The following is a 20,329-nucleotide window of genomic DNA, read 5'->3' as shown; positions in this document are numbered from 1 at the left end:
GAAAATTTTGCATAGGGTCTCTTTAAGAATCGACGTTTTGCTTGACTTCGAGATCGCTCCTCGTTTACGTCTGGGAGTCTGAAACGCGTATAAGGAACAAGAAGAACCACACTTGTTATTTCTAATGATATAACAAATAGCCTATAGATGTCTAAATGTACACGCTAAAGCTGTAGGGGAAGCTCTGCAGAGAAATAGGCCTATTCAAGCATAAAACGAGCGAAAACGAAAAGCGAAACCGAAACCGGAGGTGAAATCGCCAATCCTGCAGTTCTCTTTAAATGCAAAATGCGAAAATGAAATGCAATACTTGGCACATAACCAAACACTGTGTGCCTTTAAGTCAGGCTGACCCAGCACACTGTTCTAATTAGTAAATGTTTGAACAAAACGGATAGCTACCAAGAGATACAGTCACTGTTGTTCCAAACCTGCTGGACTTGCCACCATGAAAGGCAGACAATGTGCTATTTTAGTGCTTTTTGCACTGTGCGTTGTACCAACGGTAAACTGTGGAAATATCCTGGTCTGGTTCACTGAAGGAAGTCACTGGATCAACATGAAGCCTGTGCTGGATGAATTGATTGAGAGAGGCCACAGAGTCACCATGCTGTTTCACAATGCCTCAATGTTCATCGATCCCAAGGAACACACACAGTACAACTACCACCTGTTTAATGTGTCCATCGACATGTCTGAAATGGTGGAGTTTTTTGAGGAGCTCTTCCACTTTTCTCTGTATGAGTTCAGCCATTCAGGTTATGTGAGAATCTACTGGAAGCTTCATGAACTCATGACGAAAAGCACTGATTTTGGTGTTAGAATGTGTGATGGCATTCTGCGTTCAGAAGCTCTCATGAAGAAACTGAAGAAGGGCAAATATGATCTTGTGTTCGTTGATCCTATTTCTCCCTGCAGTGAGCTGGTAGCTGAGATTCTGGACATACCCTTTGTGTACTCACTGCGTTTCTCAATGGCCAACACCATGGAGAGACGCTGTGGACAGCTGCCTGCTCCACCATCATATGTTCCCGGCACTATGGTCAAACTGACCGACCATATGAACTTCACTGAAAGGCTCATCAATTTTGTGTTCTATCTGGTACAGGATGCTATGTATAGCCTTATTTGGAGACGCTTTGATCAGTATTACACTGAGATTTTGGGTAAGAGTCCTGTTCAATTTCAGAGGTTCAATATGTTGCAGCACATGATGTTCAGTAGGCAACTATAGAAATGCATACGGAACACACACAGCATTCTCCAACTGATCCCATCCTCACTACTGTTAACCCTGCTCTGATCCCCACAGGGAAGCAAACCTCTTTCTGTGAGCTAATGGGCAAAGCTGACCTCTGGTTGATTCGGACATACTGGGACTTTGACTATCCCCGCCCCATCCTTCCCAACTTCAAATATGTTGGAGGAATTCACTGCAAACCTGCCAAACCCTTACCAAAGGTGAGTTTGAATTCACCATCCCTGTGTAAATCTGTCTGATGTGCTCTTTTTTATTATGTGGTGATCGTATGATTCTGTTTCCAGTCGTGACAAGGAAATGTAATGTATAGTGTTTTCATAAAACCATCAAACATTGTATTACTAAATAGAAATGTCACATAAACTTCACTTTTTTCTAAATAATGTGTAGCTACTGCACTTCAATAAAGAATTGCTGCTAGATGTAGATGCAGTTTATACAATGCATCAAGGTAACGAACATAATTTTTTCATCCCACAAGGACATGGAGGAGTTTGTTCAGAGCTCTGGGGATGATGGCATTGTGGTGTTCACCTTGGGATCAATGATCGCAAACCTCACCAAAGAGAAGAGCAATATCATTGCCTCCGCCTTGGGGCAAATCCCACAGAAGGTTGTATAGTCTTATCAACAATGTGAATCATTTGTTTACACTCTTTCTAGAACACTAAGGGGCATGCAAAAGTTGTTTCAATCCACAGTAACAATGCAGAAGTTAAGCCTGGACACAGAATAAAGTCAATATTGTGATAGGATTGTGTTGAATATGCCATTAATTTGTTGTGATATACTTGGTCCTTGTGACCTTACTTAACAGGTGTTGTGGAGGTACAAAGGGGAGAAACCAGAGACTCTTGCTCCAAACACCAGACTGTATGAATGGATCCCACAGAACGACCTACTGGGTGGGTGTTATTTTTATGGGAGACAGACAGTGATTATTTGATACTGATGTGTAATGTTGCACATCTGATAGATTCCAAAACACTTTGCGATCATGAGAAAGTCCCTGGAAAAGTATGCTGATGATATTTTGTTATTGCAATGTAATTGTTGATGAAACAATAATCCTACTATTCAATGATATCAAATTATCACACATTTAAAATGTTCACCAGGACACCCCAAAACCAGGGCTTTTGTCACCCACGGTGGGACCAATGGATTGTATGAGGCCATATATCATGGTGTTCCCATGGTGGGTATTCCACTGTTTGCTGACCAACCAGACAACATGGTGCACATGAAAGCCAAAGGAGCTGCTGTCATCATGGACTTCAACACCATGCAGACCAGAGACCTTGTGGACGGACTGAAGACTGTCATCAATGCTCCATCGTAAGGCTTCATTCACCCTCTCCTTGTTTAAGATCTTCTCTCTCTAAATACATGAAATATTTTGATATGGTGAACTGATGGTTTAAAATAGTTTAATTAAATTGTAATGCAGTCACTTATCAATTAAATACTTACCTAACATTAGGGCTGCAACTGATGATTGTTTTCATTGTACTGTAATCTGTCGATTGTTTTTGTTTGATTAATAATTTAGATGTTTGTTCTAAAAGTATTGTAAAAAAAGTGTTGACACTTATAGTTAATGTATTAATCCATTAATGGTTTTAGTTCTAATATAAATCATGGATGATAGTCAGTCCTGTTGTCGTTATAGTATGTTATAGTTCAGACAAATGGGAGGGTGCAAGAAAACAAGGACAATGCCCTGAAACAAAGAACCAAACTGTGTAAACAGCACTTTATTATGGTACTGTCTAGTATGTAGTCTTCAGAGCGACAACATTCAGCATTTTATTTTTTAACAACAAAATTATTTGCTGCATATGTGTTCCACAGGTATAAAGCCAGTGCCATGAAACTGTCCAAAATCCACCATGACAGACCAGAGTCTCCAAGAGATGAGGCCGTGTTTTGGATAGAACATGTGATGCGCAACAAGGGGGCCAAGCACCTAAGAGTAGAAGCCCATAACCTCACTTGGTACCAGTACCACTCTCTTGATGTGTTTGTGTTTCTGACTGGGATAGTTCTACTGGTCCTCTTCACAGTTTTCAAAACTTGCAAGTTTTGCTTTAGAATGTGCTGTTTGAAATCAAGTCGAAAAAACAAACAAGAGTGACTGATATTTGCACTGAATCTGTCTTTTGTGTGCAGCAGATCTAAAACCTAATCTTGTTCCCTTCTTCAGACATGTTTAATAATGTTAATTGTTGCTTGTTTGTGATGACCAATTTCTGATCTGTGTAATGCAAACAGATTGAGCTTTAGACACAATTCAAGATTATTTTCTTTGTCTCATCGCAATGTTTTTGTATTTCATGTCTGCATTATAGGCCATACATGTCAATATTGTCCTTAAAAAAAATAAAAGTTCAAAATACCAAGCAAATTGATATCCTAAGTTACTTGTTAGATCCAGCATACAGTATATCCATATATCCAGACGGTGATCCGGATCACTCCCAAAATTGAATGGCTTCTTCCTTGGGTCATTTCAGATCTTTCCTGAAAATTCCATTGAAATCCATCTATAACTTTTTGAGTTATCTTCCGAACAAACAAACAAACAGACAGACAGACAAACAAACAAACAAACAAACAAACCCCGATGAAAACATAACCTCCTTGGTGGAGGTAAATACCATGTATAAAGTATACAACCAGTGTCGCAGAATTTTATTTGCCCTCCCCCCATCACAGAGTCAACTGTGCTTGACTATGATTGTTATAAATGTCACACTATAATGTAACATTATACATTTTATTAATATAGTTGTTATTTACACCAAACAAGTGTCACTTTAACCTTAAAGCAACACTAAAGAGTTTTTGCACCTTAAGATAATGTTTCCAAAATTATTTCATCAACTTGAACAGTGGTTCATCAACTTGAAACAAGGTGAACGGAACTTCATCATTCGCTTCATAGTCCTTTATCGGCAATAACCGCCCTATGTAAGTTTGCCAGATCAGGTAGCGATTCTGTAGTAGGATGGAATGAGACATAAGAAACTACAAATTTGACTTGCTTCGATGTCGCTATACATCATACTAAAATCAACATACTCTACCTTGTCTGTGGACATTGTTATTTGCTGGATAAACAAATAGCATTCATGCAACAGAGGAAAAGTGCTTTAGTGTTGCTTTAAAGGATAAAAGTTGTGTTATTATTTTTCCAAAACAATAACAATAAAACAATAAAACTAATTTTTAGACCAATTTATTGTAGCATCAGCAGGCCTGCAGTAGTCGTAAGTCGGTTTCAGTGGCTTGAAAAAACAAACAAACAAAAAAAACAGCTCTCAGATATAGCGGAACTCCATTTACCCTTTGAAATTAATAAAACTTGATTGTGGAATAAAACTCATTGATCCTTTGGCATGCCATGCTTCCACATGTATCTAATGTGGTTTTCTACATTTAGCCTACAGTACATTTATTAATTTCACAGACAACTTTATCCAGCGTGACTAGCAGCAATAGAATAGCAGTTCACTACAGCAATATAACATCGCAACGGGCTGAACATCTAGAAAGCTTTTGTTATGCTGTCAAGCGTTTGTATTTTGGCTATGGTATACACGCACAACCTGCATTGTAGTGTATTAGTCTCTCTGTCCAAGTAGCTCCATTTGTCACTGGTATTTTGCTGATAAGTTGCCTGAAAGCAACTGACTTGGCAGTTCTGCCTGGCCTCCCAGCGACTGTACTGAAGTCCTGTATATGTAAAATCTAGCCTTGGTTGTTTTTATTGAGTGGCGAGTTGCAACTCGCAAGCTTTGCTAAAGGTTTAACAGGTATGCAAGATATTCCCTTTGTAATGCTAACCTCTGTTCACACAAGTATATCTAAACTCATCATGCTCAAAGTTCAAACTATTACTGTAGGTAAATGATTACGGGGGAACATATCATAGCCAACAGTCAGTTACCAACATCATGCTGGATTTGCCGTCATGAAAGCTGGACAATGTATTATTTTAGTGCTTTTTGCACTGTGCGTCGTACCTACGGTAAACTGTGGGAATATCTTGGTCTGGCACACTGAAGGAAGTCACTGGATCAACATGAAACCTGTGCTGGACACATTGATTGAGAGAGGCCACAGAGTCACCATGCTGTTTCAGAATTGCTCGATGTTCATCGACCCCAAGGAGCATGCACAGTACAACTACTATCTGTTTAATGTATCCATCCCCATGTCTGAAATGATGGAGTTTTTTGATGAATGGATGCACTTTTCTTTGTATGAGCTTGACCATTTCAGTTATGTGAGGATTTACTGGAGACTTCACCAAATTCTAAGCAAAGACACTGAACTTGGCCTCAGAATTTGTGATGGCATCCTGCGATCAGACACCCTTATGGAGAAACTGAAGCAGGACAAATACGACCTTCTATTTGCAGATCCTATCTATCCCTGCAGCGAGCTACTGGCTGAGATTCTGGACATCCCCTTTGTGTACTCACTGCGTTTCTCGGTGGCCGACTCCATGGAGAGACTCTGTGGACAGCTGCCTGCTCCACCATCATATGTTCCCGGCACTATGGTCAAACTGACTGACCAGATGAGCTTCACTGAAAGACTCATCAATGTAGCGTTCTATCTTGCACAGGATGCTATATATTACAGTGTATGGAGGAAGTATGATGAGTATTACAGTGAGATTTTGGGTAGGAGGCATATGTTTTTTAATATTATTATTATTTTTGTATAGTTAATGAAAATGATTATTTGTTTTGATATAGTGAAGGTGCCCCCAAAAGCTATGCTATACTATTCAGATGTATGTCAATTCTGGTCTTACTTAGAACTGTGCTGATTGATGTCCTTTTTCATACCAGTATAATCATTATAATCCGTAAAATACACCCTAGATTATTATTAGACGGGAGTTTCCCTTTTAGGGTAGTTCAGGCATAGTGTAGTATGTCTCTACACATGTTACAACGTGCATCTCTTGCTTGGACTGTTTGTGTTAAATAAAATGCACTGTTATAGCATTTTCAGAAAAGGAGTGTTCCCTGCTGATCCCATCCTTACTACTGTTAACCTGATCCCCACAGGCAAGCCCACCTCTTTCTGTGAGCTAATGGGCAAAGCTGACCTCTGGTTGATGCGGACATATTGGGACTTTAACTATCCCCACCCCATCCTTCCTAACTTCAAATATGTTGGAGGAATTCACTGCAAACCTGCTAAACCCCTACCAAAGGTGAGTCAGAAATCGGTGTGTAGCTCTGTTTGAATTGTTTTTTTTGCATTAGTTTCTCTTCATCAACATATCAGGATGATGTCATTTGAATTATATTCTCAAGTGATATTTTACACAACACAAATGTCTTCAGTTTTGCATGTAAGACATGTATTTTTTTCCATCTCACAAGGACATGGAAGAGTTTGTTCAGAGCTCTGGGGGTAATGGCATTGTGGTGTTCACTTTGGGATCAATGATCGCCAACCTCACCAAAGAGAAGAGCAACATCATTGCCTCTGCCTTGGGGCAAATCCCTCAAAAGGTTGGGTTAGCATCAGTATCCATGACATGTGTGACCATTTCAACCAGCCTTACAATTTGGCTGTCAGTGCCCTGAGAATCATAAAACATTACCTGTTCAATATATGTGGCTTTTTGAGGGTTGTCTTCACCCGTTACTGTACCTTCAGCTCTAAAACAAATGCACATGTAGTACATGCACCAGTGTCTGCTCTGGAGGAAGGGCTCAAGTCATAAGCAATATTTACAATGGCAGGGTAGAATACAGATACTTAGAGGGGGCCCTAGAACCAGAAACGGCATTGGATGCCTTCAACCAATGAACATGAATCTTGTTCTTCTGAATGGAATAATTTTGATATGAATATGTACAAATTATCATCAACCTATTACAACACGTGTTTGTAGAAATGGAACAAGACAAGAGTTTAAATTGAAATCATTCCTGTAATTAATTTTAACTCATACATACTCACAAGGTGTTGTGGAGGTACAAAGGGGAGAGGCCAGAGACTCTTGCTCCAAACACCAGACTGAATGAATGGATTCCACAGAACGACCTGCTGGGTGGGTGTAATTGTATTGCAGACAGACAGTGCTTATATGATACTGATGTGTCCTCCTGTTGCTCATCTGACATCAAAAACACTTAATTGTTATGGAAGGGTCCTATAAAAACGTAAATATTGCTTACATTCATCCATAAGTCAGTTTTGGTGAAATCATTTGTTACTAGTCAATGACATCAAATGAGCAAAATTCACTGCCTGTTTTCACATCACCAGGGCACCCCAAAACCAGGGCTTTCGTCACCCATGGTGGGACCAATGGGTTGTATGAGGCCATATATCATGGTGTTCCCATGGTGGGCATTCCACTGTTTGGTGACCAACCAGACAACATGGTGCACATGAAAGCCAAAGGAGCCGCTGTCATCATGGACTACAACACTATGCAGACCAAAGACCTTGTGGACGGACTGAAGAGTGTCATCAATGATCCATCGTAAGCTTTGATTCCTTTTTAATTTGATAAATAAAATGTGCATTTCTTTCTGTTTTGGTATTATCTGATCAGTATATAACATACAGTAGATTTGCATCTGCAAAACAAACAGTGAAAAAGAGTGGTGTAATTCTGGCTGTACTTTAATGCCCACAGGTATAAGGCGAGTGCCATGAATCTGTCCAAAATTCACCATGACAGACCAGAGTCTCCAAGAGATGAGGCCGTGTTTTGGATAGAACATGTGATGCGCAACAAGGGGGCCAAGCACCTAAGAGTAGAAGCCCATAACCTCACTTGGTACCAGTACCACTCTCTTGATGTGTTTGCGTTTCTGACTGGGATAGTTCTACTGGTCCTCTTCACAGTTTTCAAAGCTTGCAAGTTTTGCTTTAGAATGTGCTGTTTGAAATCAAGCCGAAAAAACAAACAAGAGTGAGTGATAGTTGCGCTGAATTTGTATATCTCTTTTGTATGTCTAAAACCTAATCTTATTCCTTTCTTCAGACTTTCAACCATTTTTACCCTTCTGCATGTTCAAGAATTTTAATTGTTGCTTGTTTGTGATGACCAAATTCTTGTCTGTGTAATGCATACAGATTGTGCTTTACTCTTTAAAATGATTATCTTTGTCTCGTGGCAAATTTATGAAGGATACACCATATGAGGTTAAGGTTGGGCAAACTGAGGCTTCCCTTGTACAGACAGGTCGAGTGGTCCCTATTCTATTCCCCTTCCCCTGATGCGGTGTGTTCCGGGTGGGATACCAGGAACCACAGGTGTCACTGATGCACCGGCCGCTGTGAAAGGTTCAATGTTTGTGTGTGTGGACAGAATGCATATTCCTATCTTCCCCCTAATCGGCACGGTTAATGTTATTTAGCTTGTGTTGTTACAGCTGTGAGGATTGCGGAGAGAGGATACTTGGCGGGTGAGTCTACATCCACACACCTTACAGTAGGCATGATCTTTTTGGGGACCGCAGCATTATCGCAACACCTACACAGAGATTCTTCTCAGCCATAATTCCATCCTACGGCTTAAAAGTGGTACTTGATGAGGTTAGAACTATTGTACACACTATTGACATAATAGCTAATGACACTGCAGGTGCTCTTTCAGTTATTAACCAGGAACTGTATGTGGTGAGGCAAGTGGCTCTCCAGAACCGTCTTTGCTTGGGCATGGTCTTGGCTAGCAAGGGTGGGCGCTTGTCTGTTTATTGGGTAGAAATGTTGTACATAAGTGCCCGACACAACCGGTAATGTCACAGATTACATCAGAGAGTAGCCGGGGTGGGCTGTTGTTTGCTAAGATTGTCCAATTCATGATGCCCCTGCTCCTTCCTGTCATATTTACATGTATTTACTTGTCTGTCCAACTGGTGTTGTGCGTCATCAAGAGTTTCACCACCACTACCACTCCCACTGCTAGATTGGCCCCTGTTAGAGTTTGAGTCCTTCCCCATGGTCATCACAATCCCCTAGTCGAAGCCCCGGTGTGGGGGTGATTCTATTTCTTTTGTCTCTTAGAGGGTGAGATAATCATCAGTAACAAAATCAGTTTTTTACGTTTTTCTTTCAAAGAGCCTGCATTCTTTTTCTTTTGTTCAGAATGCTTGAGGAGTAATGCTGTGTTTGTTTGTTATCTGGTTTTTTTTTTTATTTTATATTTTTTAAAATTGTATTTTTATTGTTACACATCAGACTCCTGTTTATTATTGTGTGTGTCTACCCCGTGGGAGTAAAGTCATAGGCCATACATTTCTATATTGTCCAAAAAAATAAATAAAAGTTCAAAATACCACGCAAATTGATATCCTAAGTGTCATGATTCAAAAAGCTTTATTGTCTAATATCATGTTGTCATGTTAGAATTTTTAAGGAACAGAAGCTGTGTGTAATGTGTCAGTAGCATGCGTTTTGTACAGTATATATATTGCATTGGGAATTAAGGATTTGATGTACAATGACTTTCTAGCCAGAGGCACTCTGAATGTGATTCCTGACGATAAGCTCAATGATTTGGTGGAGGGGGTAGCAGGCATCCTGGATGATGAAGTTGGAAGTTCCACTGCTTGTATATAAAGATTAGATGGCTGGTTTGAGCAATGCATATGATCTTAACAGCCAGCTTTCTCTTGTATTTGTTTGGTAGCGAGCTGTACGAAGACGACAGCGATGACAGACTCTGTACAGTGACTGGTATATGCTCTGGATAGGATGTCCTGTCTCACTTAAAATATTTTTAAGCCTTCTGATGAGACACATGCGCTGTTGAGCCTTTTTGTAAATTTTGTCAACTTGCAGGGTGAAGGTGAGACGGTGGTAAATCAAAGTACAATACCAAGGTGCATGAAACGTGCTGCAACCTGCTCCACTACTTGCCCTTCCAGTCTCAGTGGTGTGGATAGTGGATGAGGAGTATCAAGCAGTCGACCCCTATGGCAACACAGTTCCTTGGTCTTGGTGATGTTGAGCTCCAATGAGATTCTCTTGAACCAAAGTGCCGTTGTGTTGACTACTTGTCTTGTAAGTGCACAGGGAGTCATCATCAGTGATGCTGGCCACCAAGCACCAAATACTGGCTTGTAAAATTTAACAAAATATACAAAATATATATGGTGTGAACGATGTTTTTTCATTAAAATAGGCCTACAATTAGTTATTTCAAAATTTCAAAATAGAAACCCACAAAATAATCATGATAATGATAATAATAATCAGAAACTACAAGGCATATTATTCAAACTGTATAACTGAGAGACATACTATTTTCTGATTGGCTGGCAAAGGGCTATTAATTCTATACAATGGGGCTCCAATGATGTAGGCCTAGATCTATTAAAAAAAAAAATAATAATAATAATTATTAGAAATTAATCAGCGTCCAATCAATGTAAACAATGATTGAACTGGCAACAAGCAGGCTTCGCAACAGTGGAATCAGCTGTAACAAAGCAAACACCCACCATAATTTTCCGTATTCGATAGATAGATAGATAGATAGATAGATAGATACTTTATTGATCCCCAAGGGGAAATTCAGTGAAAGTAGTACGACAAATTGAACAGGACCACCTCTTTTTAATTGGAGCTGCATTTCCCTTTTGTGCTATAAATGCATGCCTATTATACGTAATTATGGGACAAGCAGAATAACATCCAAAGGTGTCCCTATACGGAATTAACTAACTTGGTGGTGAAAACTCCACTCTGTTTTGTTTCGGGAAGGTCTTTGCCTCCGTCTCCTCCATTATTTCTGCATATCAGGACACTTCAGCGAATGTTATCCCTTACGAAAATCCTCTTGTCAAAGGTCATGTCCTAATATTCTCCCTCAGTATCTTATCTGTAGGCCTGTTGCTTTCAAATGTTAGTCATATAGCCCTTGACACACATTGTAATTCAAGCTCCTTTTCTTTTCATCAATCAGATATGCTCTTAGGGGATGATAAAACAGAAAAGACAGATCTACAGTACATACTGTAATGCTTTTAAGTTGTCTAAGGAAACATAAAACAGGTACAACCCATGTATTTTCCACTTTTTTCCAACTTCAGACATGTCCAGAGGGGATCGTAAAAGAGAAAGGTTAGATCTAACACTTTGAAGTTGGTCACAATGTGGCATACAGTATAACTGCAAGAAAAAGGAAAAATGGGTTTACATTTCTGAAGGGTAATGAGCCTTTTAAAATTTTTTTTTACAAATTGCTATCTAGGTCAATGTTAAAGCTGAATAAAGGAAATTACTCAAGCTACATCACCGGGCACCCAGCCACCCTATTCTTATTGAGTAACCCCTAGGCAAGAAACAGCTAAAAGAAGGTCAAAATCAGATTCTGGCCTTTGGCTCCCAGAACAGAGGTGGACATTCCAGAAAGTAAAAGCCCTGGGACATATTCTTTACCTATACACTTAACACAGGAGATATCATTCATTATCTGATCTACCTGCTAATTAGTATGAGCTGATTTACTAAATTGTTGGATCAAATACAATACTTAGCAGGACCTTTACTTTCTGAACCCGGGATGTCCGCCTCTGTCCCAGGCTATGATAAGCATACTGTAGCTTCACGGTTATAGGTAGAAGGCTATAACTGAGTGATGAAATTTTGGCTTACATGTATTTGAGAAAAAAAGGACAGATCTGTCATTTCTTTGAATACATCTTGTATCTTTTGATACAATCCTTCAAAGAATTTTGTTACAAACTACATTTTATTTTTTCTAGTCCTGCAAATACAAAAGATAAAATATGATACATTAATTACATACGTATTTAAAATACATAGGCTATAACTAAAATGCTACCCATCATGCCCTGTTCACAGCCATGCTCAAAGTTCAAGCTGCTGGGTAAATGATTGCAGGTAACAGATCACAGCCAACAGTCAGTTACAAATCATGCTGGATTTGCCGTCATGAAAGCTGGACAATGTATTATTTTAGTGCTTTTTGCACTGTGTGTTGTACCTATGGTAAACTGTGGGAATATCTTGGTCTGGCACACTGAAGGAAGTCACTGGATCAACATGAAACCTGTGCTGGACACACTGATTGAGAGAGGCCACAGAGTCACAATGCTGTTTCAGAATTGCTCGATGTTCATCGATCCCAAGGAGCACGCGCAGTACAACTACTATCTCTTTAATGTATCCATCGACATGTCTGTAATGATGGAGTCTTTTGATGAATGGATACACTTTTCTTTGTATGAGCTTGACCATTTCAGTTATGCGAGGATTCACTGGAGACTTTACAAACTCCTAAGCAAAGATGCCGAACTTAGCCTTAAAATTTGTGATGGCATCCTGCGATCAGACACCCTTATGGAGAAACTGAAGCAGGACAAATACGACCTCCTGTTCGCAGATCCTATCTATCCCTGCAGCGAGCTGCTGGCTGAGATTCTGGACATACCCTTTGTGTACTCACTGCGTTTCTCGGTGGCCGACTTAATGGAGAGACTCTGTGGACAGCTGCCTGCTCCACCATCATATGTTCCCGGCACTATGGTCAAACTGACTGACCAGATGAGCTTCACTGAAAGACTGATCAATGTTGTGTTCTATCTGGTAGAGGATGCTATGTCTTACAGTCTATGGAGGAAGTATGATGAGTATTACAGCGAGATTTTGGGTAAGAGGCATATATGTTTTTTTTTAGCTAGTTGTTGGCTTAAAAATGGTTATTTGTTTTTATATAGGGAAGGTGCCCCCAAAGGCTATGGCTACAGTATATGCTATTAAAATGTAAATGTGTAAATTCTCTCACGTAAAACTGTACTGATTGATGTCATTTTCATCCCAAACGACAATTTAAACTCATTATCATCCACAAAATACACCCTAGATTATTGTTTTACCAGAGTTTCCCTCATGCATGGTGTGTACAGTATGTCTCCACACATGTCTGTGTTACAGCATGCATCTCTTGCGAGGACTGTTTGTGTTACAGTAAATAACATGCGCTGTTATAGCATTTTCAGAATAGGAGTGTTTCCTGCTGATCCCATCCTTACTACTGTTAACCTGATCCCCACAGGGAAGCCCACCTCTTTCTGTGAGCTAATGGGCAAAGCTGACCTCTGGTTGATCCGGACATATTGGGACTTTAACTATCCCCACCCCATCCTTCCTAATTTCAAATACGTTGGAGGAATTCACTGTAAACCTGCCAAACCCCTGCCAAAGGTGAGTCTGAATTCAGTGTGCCTGTACAACTCTGTTTGAATTGTTCTTTTTGCTGTAGTTTCTCTTCATCAACATGTCAGGATTATTTCATTTGAATCATATTCTCAAGTCATATTTTACACAAAAGTTGTCAGTGTTTTGCATGTAAATAGTCAGATATGTATTATTTTCATCTCACAAGGATATGGAGGAGTTTGTTCAGAGCTCTGGGGGAAATGGCATTGTGGTGTTCACTTTGGGATCAATGATCGCCAACCTCACCAAAGAGAAGAGCAACATCATTGCCTCTGCCTTGGGGCAAATCCCACAGAAGGTTGGTTAGCATCAAATGTCTGACCATTTCAACCAGCCTTAGCCTACAATTTGTCTGTCAGTGCCCTGAGAATCATAAAACATTAATAATGTGGCTTTTTGAGGGTTGTCTTCACCTGTTACTACTGTAGGCCTTCAGCTCTAAAACAAATGCACATGTAGTACATGCACCAGTGTCTGGGGGAAGGGCTCAAGTCATGAGCAACATTTACAATGGCAGGGTAAAATACAGATACTCTAAAAAATGATGATGATTTTCATCAGTCTGTTACAACGTATGTAAAAATTGAACAAGACAAGAGTTTAAATTTAAACTAGATGTACCGCAAAGCGATACACAATATGACCGCCGCTCAGTCTTGCACATTCTCTTTGCAAATATCAATCACGTTTTTGTTTCCATCGCCTACTCCATCCCCTATTGCAACTTTTATGTATGTAAATGAGTGTGTGCATGTGTGCACTTGCTTTTGTGTATGAGTGCTTCTCTGTGTGTGTGTGTGTGTGTGTGTGTGTGTGTGTGTCTGCTTGTGTGTGTGTTTTATGTGTCTCTATGTGTATATGTTCACTGTGTTCTCTGCCATCACTGTCACTCCAATATCAGATCACACACACACACACACACACACACACACACACGCACGCAGGCACACACTCACACATGCGCGTGCGTGCACACACACACACACACACACACACACACACACACACACACATACGCAGGCACACACTCACACACACACACACACACACACACACACACACACACACACACATACACACACACACACACACACACACACACACACACACACACACACACACACACACACACAGACACACACACACACACACACACACACACAGATACACCCACAGAGAGAGAGAGAGAGAAAGAGAGAACACACATAGAATACACACAGATAACACAGAACACACACAGACACAGAGAGAGAGAGAGAGAAAGAAAGAGAACACACACAGAATGCACACAGAACATGCACATACACACATATACACACATGCAAACACACACACGGGCACACAGAAAAGCGTGTTCCTGCATGTTTGTTTGTGTGTGTGTGTGTGTGTGTGTGTGTGTGTGTGTGTGTGTGTATGACCGTAGCATCCAGCACCCAGAGCAACCATTCTCTTTTAAAACATATACTGTATACTGTATTTGGAAACTAGTTGATTAAAGGTTTCTAATGGTGTCACTTATATGTTTCTAGGACAAAAACAATAATACCACCATCTACAGGCCGATGGGTATACAGTCCTGAATGGACACATAAATCCATTTATTTTATAGCCCCCCATGGATGAAATTCCACAAAACTTGGCATACTCCCAGAGGGTGTCAGGTTAATCATACACATGAAATGTGGTGCAGTTCATAACATCTCATCTGAAGATAGGGGCAATTAAAGCAATATTACATTGCATTTTCAATTTTTACTGTGGGGGTGCAAATCACAAATGACAGGTTATAAGCTAAGTTGATGCAAGCTCTTGAGACCAACATATCAAAAACATTTTGTCATCCTCGGCGCCACCGTTCAGGTAGTTATGTAGGAAAAACTGTCATTTTTGGGCTTCGGGCGGGGGCAGCGCGGGGATGGAGTGACCCCCGGGGACGAAACAAAATTTTTCCACAGAAGTCTACTGTGGCTACATGCCCACCAAGTTTCATGTGCTCCGGTGTTACGGTGTCCCGGGAATCGTTGACGAAAAATTCAGGATCGATGACGCTAACTATGCTAGCGGCGGTCATAATGAATCCTGTCACTAATTTCCACTCATATACTCACAAGGTGTTGTGGAGGTACAAAGGGGAGAAACCAGAGACTCTTGCTCCAAACACCAGACTGTATGAATGGATCCCACAGAACGACCTGCTGGGTGGGTGTCATTTTTATGGGAGACAGACAGTGATTATTTGATACAGTTGTGTTCTGTTTTTGACATGTTGATTACATTTACCCATGTCAGTCTTGGTTAAAGCATTTGTTAACCACTGTTCCAACAATGACATCCAACAAATAAAATACACTGCCTGTTTTTGCATCACCAGGACACCCCAAAACCAGGGCTTTTGTCACCCATGGTGGGACCAATGGGTTGTATGAGGCCATATATCATGGTGTTCCCATGGTGGGCATTCCACTGTTTGGTGACCAACCAGACAACATGGTGCACATGAAAGCCAAAGGAGCCGCTGTCATCATGGACTACAACACCATGCAGACCAGACACCTTGTGGACGGACTGAAGAGTGTCATCAATGATCCATCGTAAGCTTTGATCTCTTTTTTATCTTAACATCTGGCCAGTATAGAGATCATACAGTAGATTTGCATGTTAGATATTGGTATATACTGTAGGTGCATAGAGTAAATATGTCTATTTTGGTGTTTGTTGGTGAATTGCTGTTTTTCAGTGAATAGTGGTGTAATTCTGGCTGAACTTTTATTGTCCACAGGTATAAAGCCAGTGCCATGAAACTGTCCAAAATCCACCATGACAGACCAGAGTCTCCAAGAGATGAGGCCGTGTTTTGGATAGAACATGTGATGCGCAACAAGGGGGCCAAGCACCTAAGAGTAGAAGCCCATAACCTCACTTGGTACCAGTACCACTCTCTTGATGTGTTTGCGTTTCTGACTGGGATAGTTCTACTGGTCCTCTTCACAGTTTTCAAAACTTGCAAGTTTTGCTTTAAAATGTGCTGTCTGAGATCAAGTCGAAAAAACAAACTAGAGTGAGTGATATCTGTACTGATTTTTACATTTCCTTTTGATATATTCTAAAACCTGACATTGTTTTATTGTTTTAGTCTTCATGGCAAGCATTGGTGGGCAGCTACTGATCTGTGTATTTTCCTTTTGCAAAATGTGTCTTTGACACAAAGGGTACCACCTTAAATACATATGCAGTGCAATAACAGACCTAAAGTGCATGTATATTTCAAAAAAGTGCTGGCCTAATTTTTTTTTATGAAATATGCCTTCATTCAAGTACATGAAACACAGCCACTTATTTCACACACCCTGATGTCCTGAGTGAAGACACTTTTGAAACTATTTTTGGAATCATTTTCTGTGTTTAATTGTAACCCAGTGATGTCTACCTGATGGTAGAGGGTCATAATGTGAATAGCAGTATAAGTAGCATAATATCCTCAAACACCATCTAGAGGGAGGGATGCAATCTCATAGAAGTAATTGCTGTGTGCACCATACTGATCAGTCAGTTGGATCAAACAACAAGTGTTTTTTCAATGTTCAGAATGAGATGATGTTCATCACAACCTTGACCTCCAGCCTGCAATGTCATTGCTTGTATCTATATGTCTGTGTCCTCAGAAAAGCTTGACAATAAAAGGTCTTGGATGTGAAATATACATCGCCAAGGTGGTACACCAGTGGAGAATTATCCCTATCAAAAATTTTGGATCAAAAAACTTATACTTAAGTTATATTCATAACCTTTGACCACCAAATTCGAAGAAGTAGGCTACATCTTTACCTGTTTGCAAGTGTTCATGAAAGTTAGGAAAACTCAAGACAAACCGAAAACTTTGCAAACATTTGTGAATGTTCGCCTTTGCGAATTTGAACACACCTGAGGTCACACTTCACAGTGACCTATACTGCTGACCATACTGTAACACAAAAGCAAATATCAGTACATTCAAAAACATCCCTATTGATGCTTGCTTGTCTGCTCAACTACTGTAAGCGCTTACAGCTCCAACATCAGCATCAAGTGAGTCTTGTTAAGATCCAAACTACAGGCAGCATTCAATATACAGTATTGTATACTTACATACTGTATTACTTAATCAGCCTAACCTATGCTTACACAAGCCCATACCTTACTACCCCAGCCCTGCTCAAAGTTCACGCTCATAAGTAAATTATTACACAAAACAGCCAAGAGGTAGGCTACACATATCACTGTATCCGGAGAACTGGCATCAGATGCCATCATGAAAGCTGGACAACCTGTGTTTCTCATGCTTTTTGCATCGCACAGAAGGTAAACTGTGGGAATATCTTGGTCTGGCACACTGAAGGAAGTCACTGGATCAACATGAAGCCTGTCCTAGACACACTGATTGAGAGAGGCCACAGAGTCACCATGCTGTTTCAGAATGCCACCATGTTCATTGATCCCAAGGAACACGTGCAGTACAACTACCACCTGTTTAACGTCTCCATTCCCATGTCTGAAATAGAGGAGGTTTTTGACGACTGGATGCGCTTTTCTCTGTATGAGCTTGACCATTTCAGTTATGTGAGGATTTACTGGAGGCTCTACAAAATCCTGCATAAAGATGCCGAAATTGGCATTAGAATTTGCGATGGCATTCTGCGGTCAGGTGCCCTCTTGGAGAAACTGAAGCAGGATAAATTTGACCTCCTGTTCGCAGATCCCCTTTATCCCTGCAGCGAGCTGCTGGCTGAGATTCTGGACATACCCTTTGTGTACTCACTGCGTTTCTCGGTGGCCGACTCCATGGAGAGACTCTGTGGACAGTTGCCTGCTCCACCATCGTATGTTCCCGGCACTGCGGTAAAACTGACCGACCAGATGAGCTTCACTGAAAGACTCATCAATTTTGTTTTCTATCTGGTGCAGGACGCTGTGTACCACAGGGTATGGACCATGTATGACCAGTATTACAGCGAGATTTTGGGTGAGGTTTTAAAATCGATTGCTCACGATTGCTCACTTCAAGTTGTGTCCACAGAGCTCGCCCAGCACAGAGTTTGCCCACAGCACTTGTCTAACAGTCTGAAAAACGGCTACACAAGATATTGCCGACATTGTCCGTAGCGCATCCATTAGGGCATGATTACAGTATGCCTTCCCTATAGAGTACTTAATCCACTTGTCTGTACCACAGCATGTGTCTCCTATTATTCCTCCTATTTTTCCAGATATATGTATGACTGATTCCACCCTGCTCTGATCCCCACAGGGAAGCCCACCTCTTTCTGTGAGCAAATGGGCAAAGCTGACCTCTGGTTGATTCGGACATACTGGGACTTTGACTATCCCCGCCCCATCCTTCCCAACTTCAAATATGTTGGAGGAATTCACTGCAAACCTGCCAAACCCCTACCAAAGGTGAGTCTAAATTCAATATGTATGGTCTGTTTGAATGGCTAATTTTGCTGATTAAACTTTTTCTCATTGAGACACACCAGGGATAGGGAATCATGCTGTATATCACATTCTGCTAAAGTCAAATGATATTATATCCTCACTAGGTCATATTTTATGGACATTTTGAAATAATGAGTTTGCTGCTGTGCCATGACAAATCTTGTGTATAAATTTTTTAATGTCAATTAATTAGTCAATCCATTACTAAAGTTGTCTGTATTCTGAAGTAGTCAGACATGTAAATGTTTTCATCCAACAAGGACATGGAGGAGTTTGTTCAGAGCTCTGGGGATGATGGGATAGTGGTTTTCACTTTGGGATCAATGGTTGCAACCCTCACCAAAGAGAAGACGAACATCATTGCCTCGGCCTTGGGGCAAATTCCACAGAAGGTTGTGTAGCATCAGTATCCATGACAGGTCAAATTATTCCAAATTCCCTGAAGTATGACCCTTTTGTTTGAAGTTAAGTAAGTAATGTTAAGTCATCTACATTTCTGTTTCTGTAGAGATCAATCCTAATACTAACTCAAACCCATACACACAATGTTGAAGCAGCAAATCAATGAATAACCTACATGAGCACACTCCCCACTAATGGCTGTGTGTGTCCTTACCTAAGGTGTTGTGGAGGTACCATGGAGAGAGACCAGAGACTCTTGCTCCAAACACCAGACTGTATGAATGGATCCCACAGAATGACCTGCTGGGTGGGTGTCATTGTTATGGGTTGGACAGTTATTATTATTTCATATTGATGTCTCCTGTTGCTTGTCTGATAAATTACACACTAAATACTTTGCATTCATGAGAAGTCGCCTGGAAAAGTAAATGCTGATGACATATTGTATTGTCATCCAATATCGGTAAATGATGAAACCATCATAACAGCTACTTTTTAACGGCATCAAAATACAATAAAATTGCAATGTCCTTCTTCACCAGGGCACCCCAAAACCAGGGCTTTTGTCACCCACGGTGGGACCAATGGGTTGTATGAGGCCATATATCATGGTGTTCCCATGGTGGGCATTCCACTGTTTGCTGACCAGCCAGACAACATGGTGCACATGAAAGCCAAAGGAGCCGCTGTCATCATGGACTACAACACCATGCAGACCAAAGACCTTGCAGATGGATTGAGGACGGTCATCAATGATCCATCGTAAGCTTTGATTTCTTTTTCTTGATATCTTAATGATATGGTCGCATAAACATACAGTAGATTTACATGTTAGATATTGGTAAGTGTATGGAGTAAAGGTAAGTCCTATTTTGATGTTTGTGAATTATATGTTTAAAACAAAGAAAAATAATGTTTTAACTTCATGGTTGACTTTGTTCATCTGTTCCACAGGTA

At 40.5% G+C, this 20,329-nt stretch overlaps 2 protein-coding genes across 2 annotated transcripts; both read left to right on the top strand.

The window, feature by feature from the left end:
* The first annotated feature begins 55 nt into the window (after positions 1-55).
* On the top strand, positions 56-19,359 carry LOC134089432 (uncharacterized). Its single transcript, XM_062543875.1, has 21 exons — positions 56-1,166; positions 1,313-1,461; positions 1,743-1,874; positions 2,079-2,166; positions 2,380-2,599; positions 3,116-3,396; positions 5,638-5,876; positions 6,670-6,801; positions 7,259-7,346; positions 7,565-7,784; positions 7,941-8,084; positions 10,094-10,100; positions 12,155-12,929; positions 13,335-13,483; positions 13,665-13,796; positions 15,610-15,697; positions 15,870-16,089; positions 16,278-16,556; positions 18,440-18,497; positions 18,783-18,931; positions 19,231-19,359. The coding sequence occupies exons 1-20, from the start codon at positions 449-451 to the stop codon at positions 18,831-18,833; spliced, it is 4,170 nt and encodes a 1,389-aa protein (XP_062399859.1). The 5' UTR covers positions 56-448; the 3' UTR covers positions 18,834-18,931; positions 19,231-19,359.
* LOC134088728 (UDP-glucuronosyltransferase 2C1-like) lies at positions 4,967-9,610 on the top strand. The gene is made up of 6 exons (XM_062542827.1): positions 4,967-5,955; positions 6,349-6,497; positions 6,670-6,801; positions 7,259-7,346; positions 7,565-7,784; positions 7,941-9,610. The coding sequence occupies exons 1-6, from the start codon at positions 5,238-5,240 to the stop codon at positions 8,221-8,223; spliced, it is 1,590 nt and encodes a 529-aa protein (XP_062398811.1). The 5' UTR covers positions 4,967-5,237; the 3' UTR covers positions 8,224-9,610.
* Positions 19,360-20,329: the final 970 nt, after the last annotated feature.

This window comes from Sardina pilchardus, chromosome 8 (genome assembly GCF_963854185.1).
Source record: "Sardina pilchardus chromosome 8, fSarPil1.1, whole genome shotgun sequence".
NCBI lineage: Eukaryota > Metazoa > Chordata > Actinopteri > Clupeiformes > Clupeidae > Sardina > Sardina pilchardus.
The sequence above is the reverse complement of the archived record's forward strand: the minus strand, read 5'-3'. Positions and strand labels throughout refer to the sequence as shown.

Excerpts from the sequence above, each read along its gene's own strand:
- LOC134089432 (XM_062543875.1), top strand. The coding sequence starts at position 449 with ATGAAAGGCAGACAATGTGCTATTTTAGTGCTTTTTGCACTGTGCGTT. Across the intron at positions 1,875-2,078 it reads TGGGGCAAATCCCACAGAAG|GTGTTGTGGAGGTACAAAGG; the intron begins GTTGTATAGTCT and ends CTTACTTAACAG. Across the intron at positions 3,397-5,637 it reads TCGAAAAAACAAACAAGAGT|ACACCCTTATGGAGAAACTG; the intron begins GACTGATATTTG and ends TCCTGCGATCAG.
- LOC134088728 (XM_062542827.1), top strand. The coding sequence starts at position 5,238 with ATGAAAGCTGGACAATGTATTATTTTAGTGCTTTTTGCACTGTGCGTC. Across the intron at positions 6,498-6,669 it reads CTGCTAAACCCCTACCAAAG|GACATGGAAGAGTTTGTTCA; the intron begins GTGAGTCAGAAA and ends CCATCTCACAAG. Across the intron at positions 7,347-7,564 it reads TCCACAGAACGACCTGCTGG|GGCACCCCAAAACCAGGGCT; the intron begins GTGGGTGTAATT and ends TCACATCACCAG.